This window comes from Globicephala melas, chromosome 6, assembly GCF_963455315.2.
Source record: "Globicephala melas chromosome 6, mGloMel1.2, whole genome shotgun sequence".
Taxonomy (NCBI): domain Eukaryota; kingdom Metazoa; phylum Chordata; class Mammalia; order Artiodactyla; family Delphinidae; genus Globicephala; species Globicephala melas.
The window spans coordinates 81,087,523-81,103,734 of NC_083319.1; the positions used below are offsets into that span (position 1 = coordinate 81,087,523).

At 38.1% G+C, this 16,212-nt stretch overlaps 1 protein-coding gene across 4 annotated transcripts in view; it reads right to left on the bottom strand.

Annotated features, from left to right (window-relative positions):
• The window catches only part of KIF24 (kinesin family member 24), an 85,044-nt gene that overhangs the window by 38,341 nt on the left and 30,491 nt on the right, over positions 1 to 16,212 (bottom strand). For 3 of the 4 annotated variants that reach the window (XM_070045756.1, XM_070045755.1, XM_060301052.1), the window contains one exon: positions 1,778 to 2,425. In XM_070045756.1, the coding sequence (XP_069901857.1) occupies positions 1,778 to 2,400 (623 nt within the window). In that variant the 5' untranslated portion in view covers positions 2,401 to 2,425. The remainder of the gene's footprint in view (positions 1 to 1,777; positions 2,426 to 16,212) is intronic. The other variant, XM_070045757.1, reaches the window with a different exon arrangement.

Consider the following 16,212-nt stretch of genomic DNA (forward strand, 5'->3'; position numbering starts at 1 on the left):
GGGCAGCCAGTTATCTAAACGCCTTAGACTTTTATTAAAGTTCTGAGTCCAGTAATTTATTTTGAACTTACCTGATTTGAGGTGTCCAAAGAGAATGCTCTTTGGACAGGGATGACTCACTAATAGGAAGCCTTAAGTTGGTGAGGGAGTTTCTCAGGGTTCTGAAACTCTGGCTCCTACTTAGGGTTTGGGTGAGAAGACAATATTGAGAATTATTGGGGAAAATGTACTTTCTTACCTCTATTTCTCTAATATAAAAAGGAATGGGAAGAGTATGATAATAATGATATAAAGTGAGAAAGCTCAACTGAATAGCTTTCGTTCTGGGTTTGCCACGTACAAACCTCTGTGAGAGCTCTTATCTCACTATATGGTTGCCTGTCTTCCCACTTACCCTACCCCCTATGAGTCTGAGAGTCTCCAGATATCCTAATTATCTTTATATCTAGGATCAGGGCAAGCAGAGGTGGTACTTTATATTTGCCAAATAAATAAAACAGCAATATTTAAACTAAAATATCCATTCTATCTAAATAAATAATGCAAAGTCACATCTTAGTCTATTTATAAATAATTCCAATTTAGATTTTTATGTGTTTTTCAGTAAAAGACTAACATTCAAGAAACTATTTGTTCTTTCACCACTGAGCTCACCAATAGGACAGCAACAATCCTGGCATTGATGATCATAGAACAATCTAGTCCTTTGACAACTGAAAGAAGAAAACAGTACTATATGCTCTGTGCTTTGCTAAACCAAACCAAAAAAAAAATTTTTTTTCTTCCAAAAACACTATCGAATTCACTTATGTATTTCAAATTACTAAAGGCATTTTTACCTTTAAAATTGGGTCTTCTATTTTTTTAGAATAAAAGAACTAGTTGGTTATGAAATCCTCTGAAACCTTAGCCAATATAAGACCAGAGGTAAATACTTTGTTTTAAGGTATGAATAATAGCCTTTATTTTTTTTTTTTAAAAAAAGTGGCTTAAGAATGTATTTTATTTCTCCACAACTCACCATCTATAACTTTTAAAATAACAAAACAAACAATACACATTATTTTTAAAAGAATGTATTTTCTATCATATACCAAGGTTGGTATTAGGGATTACTTGATATTTCACCTCTTAGGGACCTTATTTCAAATCCTAACTCAAAGCACTGTCACTCTGACAACCAAACTCTAAACTCCATCAAAAGGGTCTTACTCTTTGAAATGACCAAAATCATCTGTCCTTCCAGGGCTGGAATTGTAGAAAGCACTCAAAATCAGGACCATATTTCAATATGTGCAGGTAAATCAATTGCTCCAAAGACCTATTTAATTCAACTAGTCGAATTAAACAGTTGTTTTTAACTAAGCTTCATGCCTTCTGGCTGAAGTGAATTTGATAGCCTTAAAAAAAAATCCTGTGAATTGTGTAATTTTTTTTTCACTGCAGAGGCTAGTTAACTACTGATATTTTACCTTCATGGATGCATTAGATGTATTATGTTACATGCACTATAATAATAAAAATATGTCTGCTATAGGAATAATAGCAGACCCTGGTAAGTAGCAGCTGCTTGATGCATATGAACAATATCATCTGGAAAGTCCAAATTCTTCATTAATTTTGCCCTATCAAGTTACTTCCATTATCACCGCAGAAGCTGTTCACTATCGTTTTCTGTAAATATGGAATAGTTGGTCTCCTCTGGTCATGGAGAAGCCTGCCCTTGCCTAAGGCTACCCTCCCTCCAAAATTAAAGAAGAAAAAAATAAGTTATTACCTGATATAGGAATGAGGGATTCCATAGTTATACCCTGAAACATGAGAGACTCTTCGTATAACGGGACTATCACAATCTCCCTGTATTGGAGAAAAGTGATTTGATGAAAAGAGTGAAGTGTTAGTTTCTTCTTGTAGGTAGGAATCAGCAGCTGTGGCATTCAGAATTCTTGTTTTTGTACAGTACTGGGAATCATCTGGTAGCAAATGCTCTAGTACTTTTAGGTAACTAGACTTTTGTTCACTTGCAGATAAATGTGATAAATTGCACAGTTCAAACTGATTGCTGCTGGTAGTTCTGTCTTTGTTGTCAGCAGGAGAATCAAAATGCAGTTGCCTTCGAGGGCCAGATCTAGATTTCTGAGGCTTGATGCACAGACTGCTTGTCTGTAGAGGATACTCTGGGCTACTGACTGCTTTATCTTCTTCCTGCATAATCTTAATGATTTTGATAAGTTGGAAGAGACGTTTGCGGTCGTTCATGTCATGGACTCCCAATTTGGAGTAGTCCTTCATTGTAACATTGGCTAATTCATCTATTTTCTGAAGGCCAAGGGCAGTAAAATGAGGATAATACTGTGCTAGTTCAGCTTCACAAAGACATTCATATAACCAGGATGTCATTTTTGTGAATGGGTTTCTATAAACTCTGAAGAGAAAAAAAAAATTCATTCACTTGAAATATAGTATATGTAATACAATTATTCCTTTAAAAACTGAAAACCACAAAAGAAACATCCAGAAAAATCCATTCTAGCATACCAGGTTTTCAATAAATATATTTTTCTTCTAAAATGATTAAACAGCATAGTGCATAAAGATGCTTATAATGCATTTGTAGTAACAGATGTAATTTGTCCATCTGCTTAATAAAAAGAGACTTTCAATTGTGTATACACACAGGTACATGCACACACACATAACACAAGTCACTTACTTATTTCTAGGGAGTTCCTTCCAACCTTGCAATGTCTACTTAACATATACCACAAACTACTAAAACCTTGTTCCCAACTGCTGATTGTTACAGGACTAATTTTAGATGTTCAACTTAATGTCAAGGCATGTTGCACAACTGTTTCCCATGATTAATGAACAAAGGTTAAGAGCTCTTTCAGAATGGAAAGCAGAATTAAATAGTGGACCACAGAGGATCATAAATGAATATAACTCAGAGAAAATCACATTTGTGTTTGCTGAGTATTGGCAGAAGTTAGTTGAATAAAGAGATAAAAACATGATTAATTTAGAACCTACTAATTCAGGATTTCAGATTATTCTAAAAGGTAGCTGGTTGTAGATGTCCATCTATACAGAACATAAATAAAAGAATTCACCTAGGGGGACTTCCCTGGTGGCACAGTGGTTAAGACTGTGCTCCCAATGCAGGGGACCTGGGTTTGATCCCTGGTCAGGAAACTAGATCCCACACGCATGCCGCAACTAAAAGTTTCGCATGCCACAACTAAGGAGCCCACCTGCCACAACTAAGACCCAGTGTAACCAAATTAATTAATTTATTAATTAAAAAAAAAGAATTTACCTAGGCAATTAATACTATGGTCAAGATTTTAAATGGTTATACAGTAAAATCCTTAAAAAAATTTAACACCAAGCTATTTAATTAAATACTAACAAATGATGTGGTAATAACACATAATCCTGGACTATTATTAAAATCCTGGAGAACTCCCTGATGAGTTAATTCCTGTTAATCACTGTTAACAGTTAATCACCGTTAATCAGGTTCAAGAGAATATTCAAAAGTAAGTAAACTACATTTTTCTCTTTAAAATTTTAAAAAAATAATTCAGAGTTTTGGGGGCCTTCCCTGGTGGCGCAGTGGTTGAGAATCTGCCTGCCAATGCAGGGGAAACGGGTTTGAGCCCTGGTCCGGGAAGATCCCACAGGCCGCGGAGCAACTAAGACCATGTGCCACAACTACTGAGCCTGTGCTCTAGAGTCCACCAGCCACAACTACAGAAGCCTGCGCGCCTAGAGCCCGTACTCTGCAAAAAGAGAAGGCACTGCAATGAGAAGCCCGTGCGCCGCAATGAAGAGTAGGCTCTGCTAGCCACAACTAAAGAAAGCCCGCGCGCAGCAATGAAGACCCAATGCAGTCAAAATTAAATAAATAAATAAATTTATTTATTTTAAAAAATAATAATTCAGAGTTTTCAAAATTCTATTAGTTAGTTCTTGGTAAAGCTTTTTTGTTTTTCATTTTAGTTTATACTTTATCTTCACTCTAGGAGAAACAGAGAAAGAGGTCAGGGCCAGGTAAAAGTGATGATTAAAGGACCTTGTGTCGGGACTTCCCTGGTGGCACAGTGGGTAAGACTCTGCACTCCCAATGAAAGGGGCCCGGGTTCGATTCCTGGTCAAGGAACTAGATCCCACATGCCTGCTGCAATGAAGAGTTCGCATGCCACAACTAAGGAGTCCATGTGTTGCAACTAAGGAGCCCACAAGCCACAACTAAGGAGCCCGCCTGCCACAACTAAGACCCCATGCAACCAAATAAGTAATTTTTTTTTTTTTAAAAAAAAGGACCCTGTGTAATAAATGTTGGAGGAAATGCTACTTAAGCTAAAGAAAAGGCCAAAGGGGCTAATAAGTAACACATTCTAAACTCATCCTGCCCTTTTCCATTTGTGGTAGATTAAAAAAAAAAAGTCACAAATTCTTTGCAGGTCCTTCCATCAAGAGATGGAATTTATTTCTCCTGTTGCATCTAGGCTGGCTATTTTTTTTAATTAATTAATTTATTTATTTATGGCTGTGTTGGGTCTTCGTTTCTGTGGGAGGGCTTTCTCTAGTTGGGGCAAGCAGGGGCCACTCTTCATCGCGGTGCGCGGGCCTCTCACTGTCGCGGCCTCTCTTGTTGTGGAGTACAGGCTCCAGACGCGCAGGCTCAGTAATTGTGGCTCACGGGCCCAGTTGCTCCGTGGCATGTGGGATCTTCCCAGACCAGGGCTCGACCCCGTGTCCCCTGCATTGGCAGGCAGATTCTCAACCACTGCTCCACCAGGGAAGCCTCTAGGCTGGCTTTGTGACATGTTTTGGCCAACACAATGTGGTGGAAATGACACTATGTGACTTCCATGCCTAGTCCTCAAGAGCCCTTGCAGCTTCTACTGTTCTCTAGGGACTCTTCTGCTGTCATGTGAAGAAACCCAGCCAACAGCCATATTCAAAGCCAGACATATTAGAGAAGCCATCTGAGACTATTTAGCCCCAGTGGCGCCACCAGATGACTGCAGCCATATGATGGTCCCAGGTGAGACCAGAAATGTGAGCAAATAAAACAGTAATTGTTTCAAGCCACTAAGTTTTGGGGTAGTTTACTACACAGCAGTAGGTAACTGCAACACTGACAGCTTCTATGCCTTTTTAAATGCTGTATCTTTGCCTGAAATGTTCCCAACTCCCTCTGCCTACTAAAATGAGCCATGTCCATTCTTTCAAGAGAGCTCAATAGCTTCTCTTCACCCCCGTGAAGCCTTCTTTCTTATCTCAGCCTCTTCTACCATTTTACCACCAAGCACCCTACGCAGTAGTTAAACCAGGCCACCAATCAATCCCTTTACTACAGTGTCTTCTACCTGGAATACCCGTTTTTCCTTGGAAAAACCCTATTTACATTTTTCTTCTGTGAGGCATGCCCTAGCAAGGGATAACTGGTATTTACTCTGTGCTTCAGTAATAACAATAATAGCAGCTGGTACGTACTGAGCATTTATTATGTACCAAGCACTGTTCTAAGCACTTTGTTAACCTCTAAACAATCCTATAAAATAAATGTGTGACCTTCAGCAAGTTACTTATTTAACATCTCTGAAACTCATTTTTCTCAACTGTAAAATGGAAATACAATAGTCCCCACAGTTTCTAGGGTTAGGATTCAATGAGAAAATACTTGTAATAATGCAATTATTAATCAGCAATAATGCCCAGTATGTACGTAGTACCCAGTAAGTGTTGGTAGCTATCACTACTGAGATTGTTATTTCTGTTATTACTATTACTGTATTACTGCTACTCACCCAGAACCTAGAAAAGAATAAGCCTTCAATGTTTTGGTGTGTTTTAAGTTATTTCTAAAAAGTTATATTCCCTACTTGGCTCAGCCTAACCTAGGGGAAGAGGTTAAGTGCTATGCAGACTTCTCAATTTCCACAGGCTGTACAAGATCCTGTATTTCACATACTTATTCCCTCAGTGACATACCCAACATTTCCCAATCCAACTCTGATAATCATGGCTTCTATTGCATCCCTTAATCAGTACCTTCAAGACCAACATATTTATATTGTGATGCTTGGATATCCCATAATATCACGGGAGGGGAAGATACTGGAGTTAGCAGTAATCTGGACATGCAGATTATAGCAGCCAACAGCATGCTTCTACATAAATTGGCAGCATAGTACCTTTCTGAGCCCTATAGTTAGCCTATGTTCTTTTGTTTTAAAATTGGATATGCTTCCTATATATAAAATAGATAACTAATAAGGACTTACTGTATAGCAAAGGGAACTCTACTCAATACTCTGTAATGACCTATATGGGAAAAGAATCTAAAAAAGAGTAGATATATGTGTATGTATAACTGATTCACTTTGCTGTACAGTAGAAACTAACACAACATTGTAAATCAACTATACTCCAATAAAAATTTTTTTTAAATTAGATATGCTTCTTTGTACCACATTTCATTTCACAAAGGTCCAGCCCCTCTCTTCTTCTGGGATAATCATCAGAATCACTCCAGGAACTTTAAAAAATATAGATACCTGAGCCCATCCCAGATCCATAAGAAAACAAAACAAAAAAACCCTCCCAGATCTTGAGGGGGAACAGACATAAGAACACTGAAAAGGTTTCCCCAGGTGATTATGATTGTACTGCATTGATATATCTATCAAAATTACAAATGCAAATACACTGACCTAGCAATTCCACTTCTAGGAACATATCCTATAGATACTACGTACAAGTATAAAATGACATAGGTACAAAATTATTCATTGCTGCACTTTATATAATAGCAAAGAAATGGAATAGAGACTGGTTAAATAAATTATGGTACTCCATTAAACATAATACTATGTAGCAACTATAAAGAATAAACTCTCAAAATATTACTGAAGAGAAAGAAAGCTCTACAATATATTAAGCGACTAAAACAAGGTACAGAACAGTTTGTATAGTAAAGGTATCATTTGTTAAAGAGAAAGAGATAATTTATCTATAATAGACCTATATATTCGCTTATCAGGCATAAAATATCTTTGACAGGATGCACAAGAAAGTAATAATACTGGTGTGGGGGGACTAGTTGGTGGAAGGTAAGCATGGGAAGGAGACTACTTATGCCAATAAATGTGGTAGTTATTATTACCTTTCCTATTGTTATTTCTATTTCACTGCTGTCTCCATCACCCAGAGCAAGACCTCGAAGAGCTGTTTTGTAAATTGTGAAACTATGTAACTATATTACTGATTTTAAAATATATATTTTTAATTTTATCTACTTCCCTTCTTCCCAATCTCCCCAAATTGATCTGATACAACTACTTGTTACTATTTTGGTGTTTTTCCCTCTAGCCTTTTTAAAAAATATATGGTTGATGTACAATATTATATTAGTTTCAAGTGTATGACATAATGATTTGACATTTGCATAAGTTAAGAAATGATTACCATGATAAGTCCAGTAACCATCTATCCTCAAAGTTCTTACAATATTATTGACCATATTCCTTACGCTGTATACTATATCCCCATGACTACTTTATTATATAACCAGAGGTCTGTATCTCTCAGTCCCTTTCACCTATTTCGTCCACCTCCCCCCCACCTCCCAGCCTTTTAAGTGCACTATTTTACACTGTACTCATAACTATACTGAAATCTACTTTTCTATTTAAGCATTTTCATACCTGTTTGTTATAGCCATTAAAAACAATCCACACTATTATAATGTTTGCTGAATAGATGAATTACCCCAGGGAGATGTGATTTCTCTCTTCCAGCTATAGTGTTTTAATTGTAAAACTTACAGGGTATGTATTACAGACTTATATTTTTTATTTTTTAATTTATTGCCAGCCTTGTTCCAGAGACGATAAGGTGGCTCTGCCTTATACTATAGTGAGCTTTTTTTTTTTTTATAGTGAGAATTCTTAAAGAGAAAAGGAATACGATCCCACCCAGCCTAGCACTGTGCTAGCAACAAATATTTGTCAAATGAACAGAATCTGCTTAGACAGGACACAGGACAAAAGGTTCTACCATTTCTACTTTTTACCTAAGGCAACTAAATGATTAAAAGACTCCATTAAGGGACTTCCGTGGCGGTCCAGTGGTTAAGACTTCACCTTCCAACGCAGGGGGTGTGGGTTTGATCCCTGCTTGGGGAGCTAAGATCCCACATGCCTCATGGCCAAAAAACCAAAACATAAAACAGAAGCAATATTGTAACAAATTCAATAAAGACTTTAAAAATGGTCCACATCAAAAAATATAAAGAATACTCCATTAAGCCTGCTTATGTGGCTATGGAGCCATTTTTTCTATTTCCTAACTCTCTACAAGACCCATCATCCAAGGTAATGGACACAATCTCAGAGTCCTTACAACCAAGAAGAGCCTAACATATACAGTGTCTTTACCAATATCACCCTGAATACTTCATATAGGTCAAAGAAGCATTTTATATAGGGATTTCCCCTGTGGTGCAGTAGTTAAGAATCCACCTGCCAATGCAGGGGACATGGGTTTGATCCCTGGTCCGGGAAGATCCCACATGCTGTGAAGCAACAAAGCCCATGTGTCCTGGAGCCCACGTGCCGCAACTACTGAAGCCAGCATGCCTAGAGCCCGTGCTCCACAACAGGAGAAGCCACCGCAATGAGAAGCCCTCACACCGCAAGCTCGCCACAACTAGAGAAAGCCTGCGCACAGCAACAAAGACCCAACACAGCCAAAAATACATAAATAAAAATAAATAAATACCCTGTTAAAAAAAAACACATTTTATATAACAAGGCCAATCCCATTATTTCAGCTGATGGTCATACTACCTTGATGATCTGATGAAACTAAAATTTACTAAGTTTTATTTTATGCCAAGCGCTATGCTTAAGTACTTTACATAAACTATTTTATTTAGTCTGGTTATACCAGAATTCTATTTTAAAAACCCTGTTGGGGCTTCCCTGGTGGCACAGTGGTTAAGTGTCCTGTTTTGTGTTGGCTTAATCTGGCAACCCTATATTAGAATCAAGTTCCACATTTGGGGCAAAAATACTTCATAGGTGTTATCATGTGCTTCATAATACATCACATCAGAATACATACAAATGTCTGCAAATTGCAGACTGATTTCCTTCATTGTAAAGTTCTCTCATCAACCAATCAATCCAATGGTTTCATCCTCTGTTGATCGCTACCTGCCTCAATTATTTCACTGGGGTTGCAAAACGGTGATTTTCTGAATCTATCATTCTTTGTGGAATTTTCCTACAAAGAAAAACTTTCTGTCAACAACTAGGGCTCTTTGATTACCCAAAGTAGAGTTTGCACATGAAGGCGGGCATAAAAGTATTCTTTCTTTTAATTTCTAATTTTCAGAGTTAAGTTGTAGTAGTGCCCTATTTTGGATGGTGTCCAATGAGTTCTTTTGGGGTTTTGCTTTTGCTTTTTTTTGAGGGGGCGAGGCAGGTTCAAATTCATTATTAATTCATGGGTTTTATATATTTCATGTGTTTCTATCAATTGCCTTAGTCTTTGAGAGATTCATCTTGTATATTTCCTGGCCAAAACCTAAAATCAGCTTTCTTCCAAGAAACACATATCTCTGTTTTAGAAGTAGCTGCCCTTTGTCCCACATCCAGCTAAAGGTTACATATTCCTGGCAAGTCTTAAGCAAAGAGGGCCTGGGCATTAGGGAAAGAGGGGACAGAATAAGCACAACCACACCGGCCCTTCTCTTCCCTTTGGAGATCAGGAATAACGCTATACAGCTACAAGTAGCTAATCCAGGAAAGTCACTACTCACTTCATATTTGAGTTACTGAATAGTATTTCTAGATCAAGTTCTGACTTCAGTGTCAACCCCAAACAGTTAGTTGTGGCTTCTGGGAGGCTTTATTAAGAAGGACATTGAGGCATTTACAATCACTAATAGAATACAGGATGAGAATTTGGGGGGCTGGGGAGGGCAAGTCATTTCCATTTTATTTCTTGCAGCCCTCCCTACATACTGGAGTTAAGCATTTACAATTGACATCTTTGTCGCACTGTGACTATAAGGATGTCAATAGAGTTCCTCAACATAAAGGTGATAGGATATAATAACCACTAAGAAGCAGAATGACCGGACAATGGAATATAAATAAAAATTTTTAGTAAATTAAGTATTTCAAATATTTTAAGAAATCTGATTTCAAATGTCCCCTATTAATAGTTCATAAAAATTCAGATAAAAATGACAAAGGGGTAAAGGAAGAGTTAGAGGTCAAGATGGATGATTGTTGATTTTGTTTAGTATTGGAGAATTCCTATTATATTAGCTATAACTTTACTGGGTAACCTAGAGCAGAAAGGGTAAATATGCAGCCTATAAATACACAACACAAATACCAATCTGTGCTGCTTCTCTCCCCTCCTGTACAAATGGTAAATAATCCAAATCTATTTCAAGTTTTTCTTTCTTTCTTTCTTTTTCTGGCCGTGCCACACAGCATGCGGGATCTTAGTTCCCTGACCAGGGATGGAACCCATGTTCCCTGCAGTGGAAGCGCTAAGTCCTAACCACTGGACTGCCAGGGAATTCCCTCAATTCTTTCTTATTAAGCCCTGAAATAGCTTCAAGATCCCCTTTTGGGTGTGTGTGCACAATAGGGTACAAATCCATGCGTTTTGACAGTTGAATACACCTGTGAAACCATCACCACAATTAAAATACAGAATATTTCCATCATCCTCAAAAGATTCCTCACGCCTCTTTGCATTCCATCCTTCCCTCTGCCCCTGGCCCTAGGCAACCACTGATCTGTATGATGTTTCTGCCATTATACATAAGTTTGCTTTTCTAAAAGTTTATATAAATGGAATTATACAATATATTCTTTTTTGTATCTGGGTTCTTTCACTTAGCATAATGATTATGAGATTCATCCATAATGCACATATTATGCCCTCATTTTACTTAGGAGGAGAAAGACTGGAATGAATTGAGTTGCCTGCCCAAGGTAACACAGCTATCAAGTGACAGTTCTAAGATTCAAACTTAGGTCTTCTCATGGCTAGTCCCATGTTCTTTGCACTATTCCATGCTGCCTCCTTCAAAAGTAGCTGCAGACAGCTCCTTGCCAGCCCCCCTAACAGGCCCTCTATCTACGCTGCTCAACAGAGTGGCTGTCTCCTGCAGATCTGTGCTGCAGCATGGAATCTTTCACAGCTGCCACCACCTGAAAAATGCCCTGCAAATCAGCAAAATCCAACGGAGGCCAGATGGGCAGGTTTTTACATGTAGGGCCCACTCACGTTCAATGTCACTAGTATGCAGAGTGCTCCTTTGTGACAAACCCAGAGACTGCTAGGTCTCAGCTGTTGGGGTAACAATCAGAAATAGGGTCTTGGAAGAAATCCAGTTGGCAGAAATTCAAACTTTCTTATCCTGGTGGCAGAGAAGATAAACTGGAAGGGGAATACATGCAACTTTATACACAATTAAGGAAGTTTATTCAAATTCCAGGATGTGGATAAGATCCAACTATTTAACATGTCCCCTCAAATTTTCCATTCATCCACCTAAACTATGTAACTCTACCCACCTAAACTGCCTGAACCTGAATTTGGAATCAGATAACTCTCAGTCATTTAGCTGTGTAAACTTGGACAAAGTCACTTAGTTTCTCTGAGTTTTATTTCCCTCTCTCAAAGGATGTGATAAAATTATTTATGTAAAACTAGGGCTTCCCTGGTGGCGCAGTGGTTGAGAGTCCGCCTGCCGATGCAGGGGACACGGGTTCGTGTCCCGATCCGGGAAGATCCCACATGCCATGGAGCGGCTGGGCCCGTGAGCCATAGCCGCTGAGCCTGTGCATCCAGAGCCTGTGCTCTGCAACGGGAGAGGCCACAACAGTGAGAGGCCCGTGTTCCGCAAAAAAAAAAAAAAAATTTATGTAAAACTAATTTTAAAATTGTAAAGTACTCCATAAGGATGGAGCTATGCTCTCTTATTCAGCACTGGATCACTGTGCCTGGCATGTAGGAAGTGTTGACTTATTAGAAACAAATAGATAAAACATATTAAAAACTTTTAACACTATTAAAAGATGGTTTCTATTATTCGACTGATGAAAAGCTGAATACATAACAGAATCTAAAGGTAAGAAATTAGATATACTGAAGTAGATGTACTATACTTGCAAAATATACTAATTAATTAATAGTAATGCTATGTGTAGGCTTCTACTAATGTAATACTGTTTCATCGATGACAATTGTACAAATACTTTTCTCTCCTTCACTGGCATAAATAGTTGACATAAGTGCCTGGTTACTATATATAATGTGCAAACACTAGATGATGCTACATATCAAAAGACCAACACTTGATACAAATATAAGTCATGTGTATGTGTGGTCATTTTAATTGATTTTCTTTTAATCAACTTTACTGAGGTATAATTTATGTATAACAAACTAGACCCATTTTAAGTGTACAGTTCCATAAGTTTTGACAAATATATAACCATGTAACCACCACATTAATCAAAATACAATCAAGACAGTCCCATCAGAAAAGTTCCTAAGGCCCCTTGGCAATCAACTCTCTCCTCCACCCTTGATCCCAGGTAATCTTTGACTCGCCTTCTGTCGCTATAGATGAGTTGTATTTTCTACAATTTGTCGTAAAATAAAATCATATAGTGTCATTGTTAGTTTAAATCTATTTAACATTTAGTGACTGAAAATTTTGTGATTTTCCTTTCTTAGGCCTTTGGAAAAAAGTTAAAATGATCATACTATTTACCGTAGCTCTTTTTTCACTGACCTAAATGACATCTGCTAATAAAGGAAAAAATTTCTTAAATCAGTCTAATTTAACTGAGAAAAACAAGTAGTGAAACAAATTTGAAGAAAATAGCATAATCTACTGTTGCTTGTATAATTGTCAAGATTATTCAATATCTCTAATAAAGGTTTTTGATCACTATAAAAGTAGAAAACTTAAATCTAAGGTCTATATATTCCTTGCCAATCAGAAAAACAGGGGGAAAATGGCCCAAGTTCTAAAGCATCCAAGCTATTTTTAGTTTCTCAAATTTATGTGACATTCCCAAAACTTCAATTATCAAAGAGGAAAAGGAAAAAAAGGGTCAATAAATCCCTCTAGGACATCATTAAACTTTAATAACTTTACTGAGATATAATTCACATACCAAAAAACTCACCCATTTAAAGTGTACAATTCAATAGTTTTTAGTATAATCACAAGGTTGTGCAACCATCACCACAATCCAATTTTAGAGCACTTTTACCACTCCAAAAAGAAACACTGTACCATTAAATTTTAGATGTTACACTAGTATCTAACAGAGAAAAGTGCTTTTCCTAAAACATTCACTTCTATAATTATCAAAAACAAAATTAACCATGGAAGAAATTGAGAAAATGTATTGAAGTTTTCTGGGGAAATGTGAGCTGTGGTCAAGAGCTATTAAGAATGCACAGGCTGAGTTATTTTTTACACTCTTCTAGCACAGAATGAAAATTTCAAGAGCTTCAGTTGAATAAATTAGAAGGGCATACCAAACATGTTCTAGGTGGGTGTGATGCCAATAATTTTCAAGAAGTAATTCAGTATAAGTCTAATAATGCATAAACCAAAGCCAATTTCATTCTATGAAGAATCTTAGGAACTCTACCCTTACTTATTTTATTTTATTTTTATTTATTTATTTATTTTTTTGCGTTACGCGGGCCTCTCACTGTTGTGGCCTCTCCCGTTGCGGAGCACAGGCTCCGGACGCACAGGCTCAGCGGCCATGGCCCACGGGCCCAGCCGCCCCGCGGCACGTGGGATCCTCCCGGACCGGGGCACGAACCCGCGTCCCCTGCATCGGCAGGCGGACTCCCAACCACTGCGCCACCAGGGAAGCCCCCTTACTTATTTTAAATAAAATAAACCAGCCTGTTTAAAAAAAAGAGAAAAAAGTCTGACTCGTTTGTACATGGATTTCATAGTATCAAATAATCTTTGTTATTTTTATAATGGTTAATTAAATAATTCCTCTTTAAAGGTGTATTTATTTTTGTTACAAAGAATATAATGAAGAGGAAAGTAAAATGTGGCTTTGGGTAGCATTTATAGTAGAAAAAACAAAAGTTGAAAGCATCTGTGTGTCACAGCCTTTTTAAAAGAAAAATATTCAAAGTTACTTCAGAAATAATTCATGTTCCCAAGTTTAAAAAAATCCTCTCCGTTCGAAAATAAAATTTCAAATTATTTATGCTGAGCAACCCTGGAAACTAAAAGTTCACAAATGCCAGAAATAACCTGATCATTTGTGAGGTAATTAAAAAAACCACACAGTAAACAGAACTTAAATGTAATTAATCTTAGATCAAACCTGACAAATAAAACTTACAAAGTTCTTTAAATGACCATTAAATTTTAAAATAAATATTTCTGCATGGAAAAGCATTTAAAAGGCATTTTTAACAAGTTATTTATAATGTAACTGTAAAAGTGTAATATTTATTTCTAAATATGATTCTATTATGTTAGAGGAAAAGTTCTTAATGGCAGAGAACATATGGTTGTCTAGAAAGAAAATAAGGGGCAGTGAGGCAGGTTATATTCACTAAGGGGAAAAAGGTGTGGAAGGAGAGAATACAATAAATTAGAGAAGGCAGAGAGTTATGGAGAACTCTCAGGGTAAAGGATCATGGGGCTAAATCAGAAACACTGAAAAACACTTTGGCATTATCTTACCAAGTTGAGTGTTCATACAGTATACAACCAAGCAACTCAACTCCTAGGTATATACCTCAGAAAAGCTTCTGCATGTGTGCTTCAGGAGGCACATACAAAAAAGTTCACAGAGGGCTTCCCTGGTGGCACAGTGGTTGAGAGTCCGCCTTCCGATGCAGGAGACACGGGTTCGTGCCCCGGTCCTAGAAGATCCCACATGCCGTGGAGCGGCTGGGCCCGTGAGCCATGGCCGCTGAGCCTGCTCTCCGCAACGGGAGAGGCCACAACAGTGAGAGGCCCGCGTACCGCAAAAAAAAAAAAAAAAAAAATCCAGTTTCTGCTTTTCTTGAAAATTAAAGATACAGTTACATTGGGCCTACAAGATAAAGCAACAACGGATCAAAATTGAGTTATAGCTGATCTCTTTAGAAGAGCATATACTATCCATACGCCATGGTCCCCTGCTCCCGGTTCCTTTATACCCACCAACTTTATTTATTTACTTTAATTGGTTAGCCCTGTGGGCATCAGAGTTTGAGAACTAGGATCTGATCCAACACCTTCATTTTGTGTGGTAACTGAGGCTCTGAATGATTAAGTGACTTGCCTAAGGTTACACAGCTTTGATACGCTAAACCTCAGTGGCCTTTTCGAACACCTTACTATTTTCCACTTTCTACTTCCTCAATTATACATGTTTTAAATGAATATACTGCTCCTGAAAGTAAGGGACTACACGGGAAGGTCAGCAGGCATTAGAACATATTATACGCTCTCATTAATACAGAGGTAGTATGAAATACAAGGACTAAAATAGCTTCTGATTGCCAAGAAATATTTCTTCAACTGAGTTCCCCTAAACTGTGACAAGGACCACTTAATAAAATAGGGCTTCCTTGGTGGCGCAGTGGTTGAGAATCTGCCTGCCAATGCAGGGAACACGCGTTCGAGCCCTGGTCTGGGAAGATCCCACATGCTGCGGAGCAACTAGGCCCGTGAGCCACAACTACTGAGCCTGTGCGTCTGGAGCCTGTGCTCCGCAACAAGAGAGGCCATGATAGTGAGAGGCCCGCACACCGCGATGAAAAGTGGCCCCTACTTGCCACAACTAGAGAAAGCCCTCGCACAGAAACGAAGACCCAAAACAGCCAAAAATAAATAAATAGGGCTTCCCTGGTAGCGCAGTGGTTGAGAGTCTGCCTGCCGATGCAGGGGACACGGGTTCGTGCCCCAGTCCGGGAAGATCGCACATGCCACGGAGCGGCTAGGCCCGTGAGCCATGGCCGCTGAGCCTGCGCTCCACAACGGGAGAGGCCACAACAGTGAGAGGCCGGCGTACCACAAAATTAATTAATTAATTAATTTTTCAAAATATACATATATAACAACTTTATTGAGATATAGTTCACATACCGTAGAATTCACCCATTTAAAGTGAATTC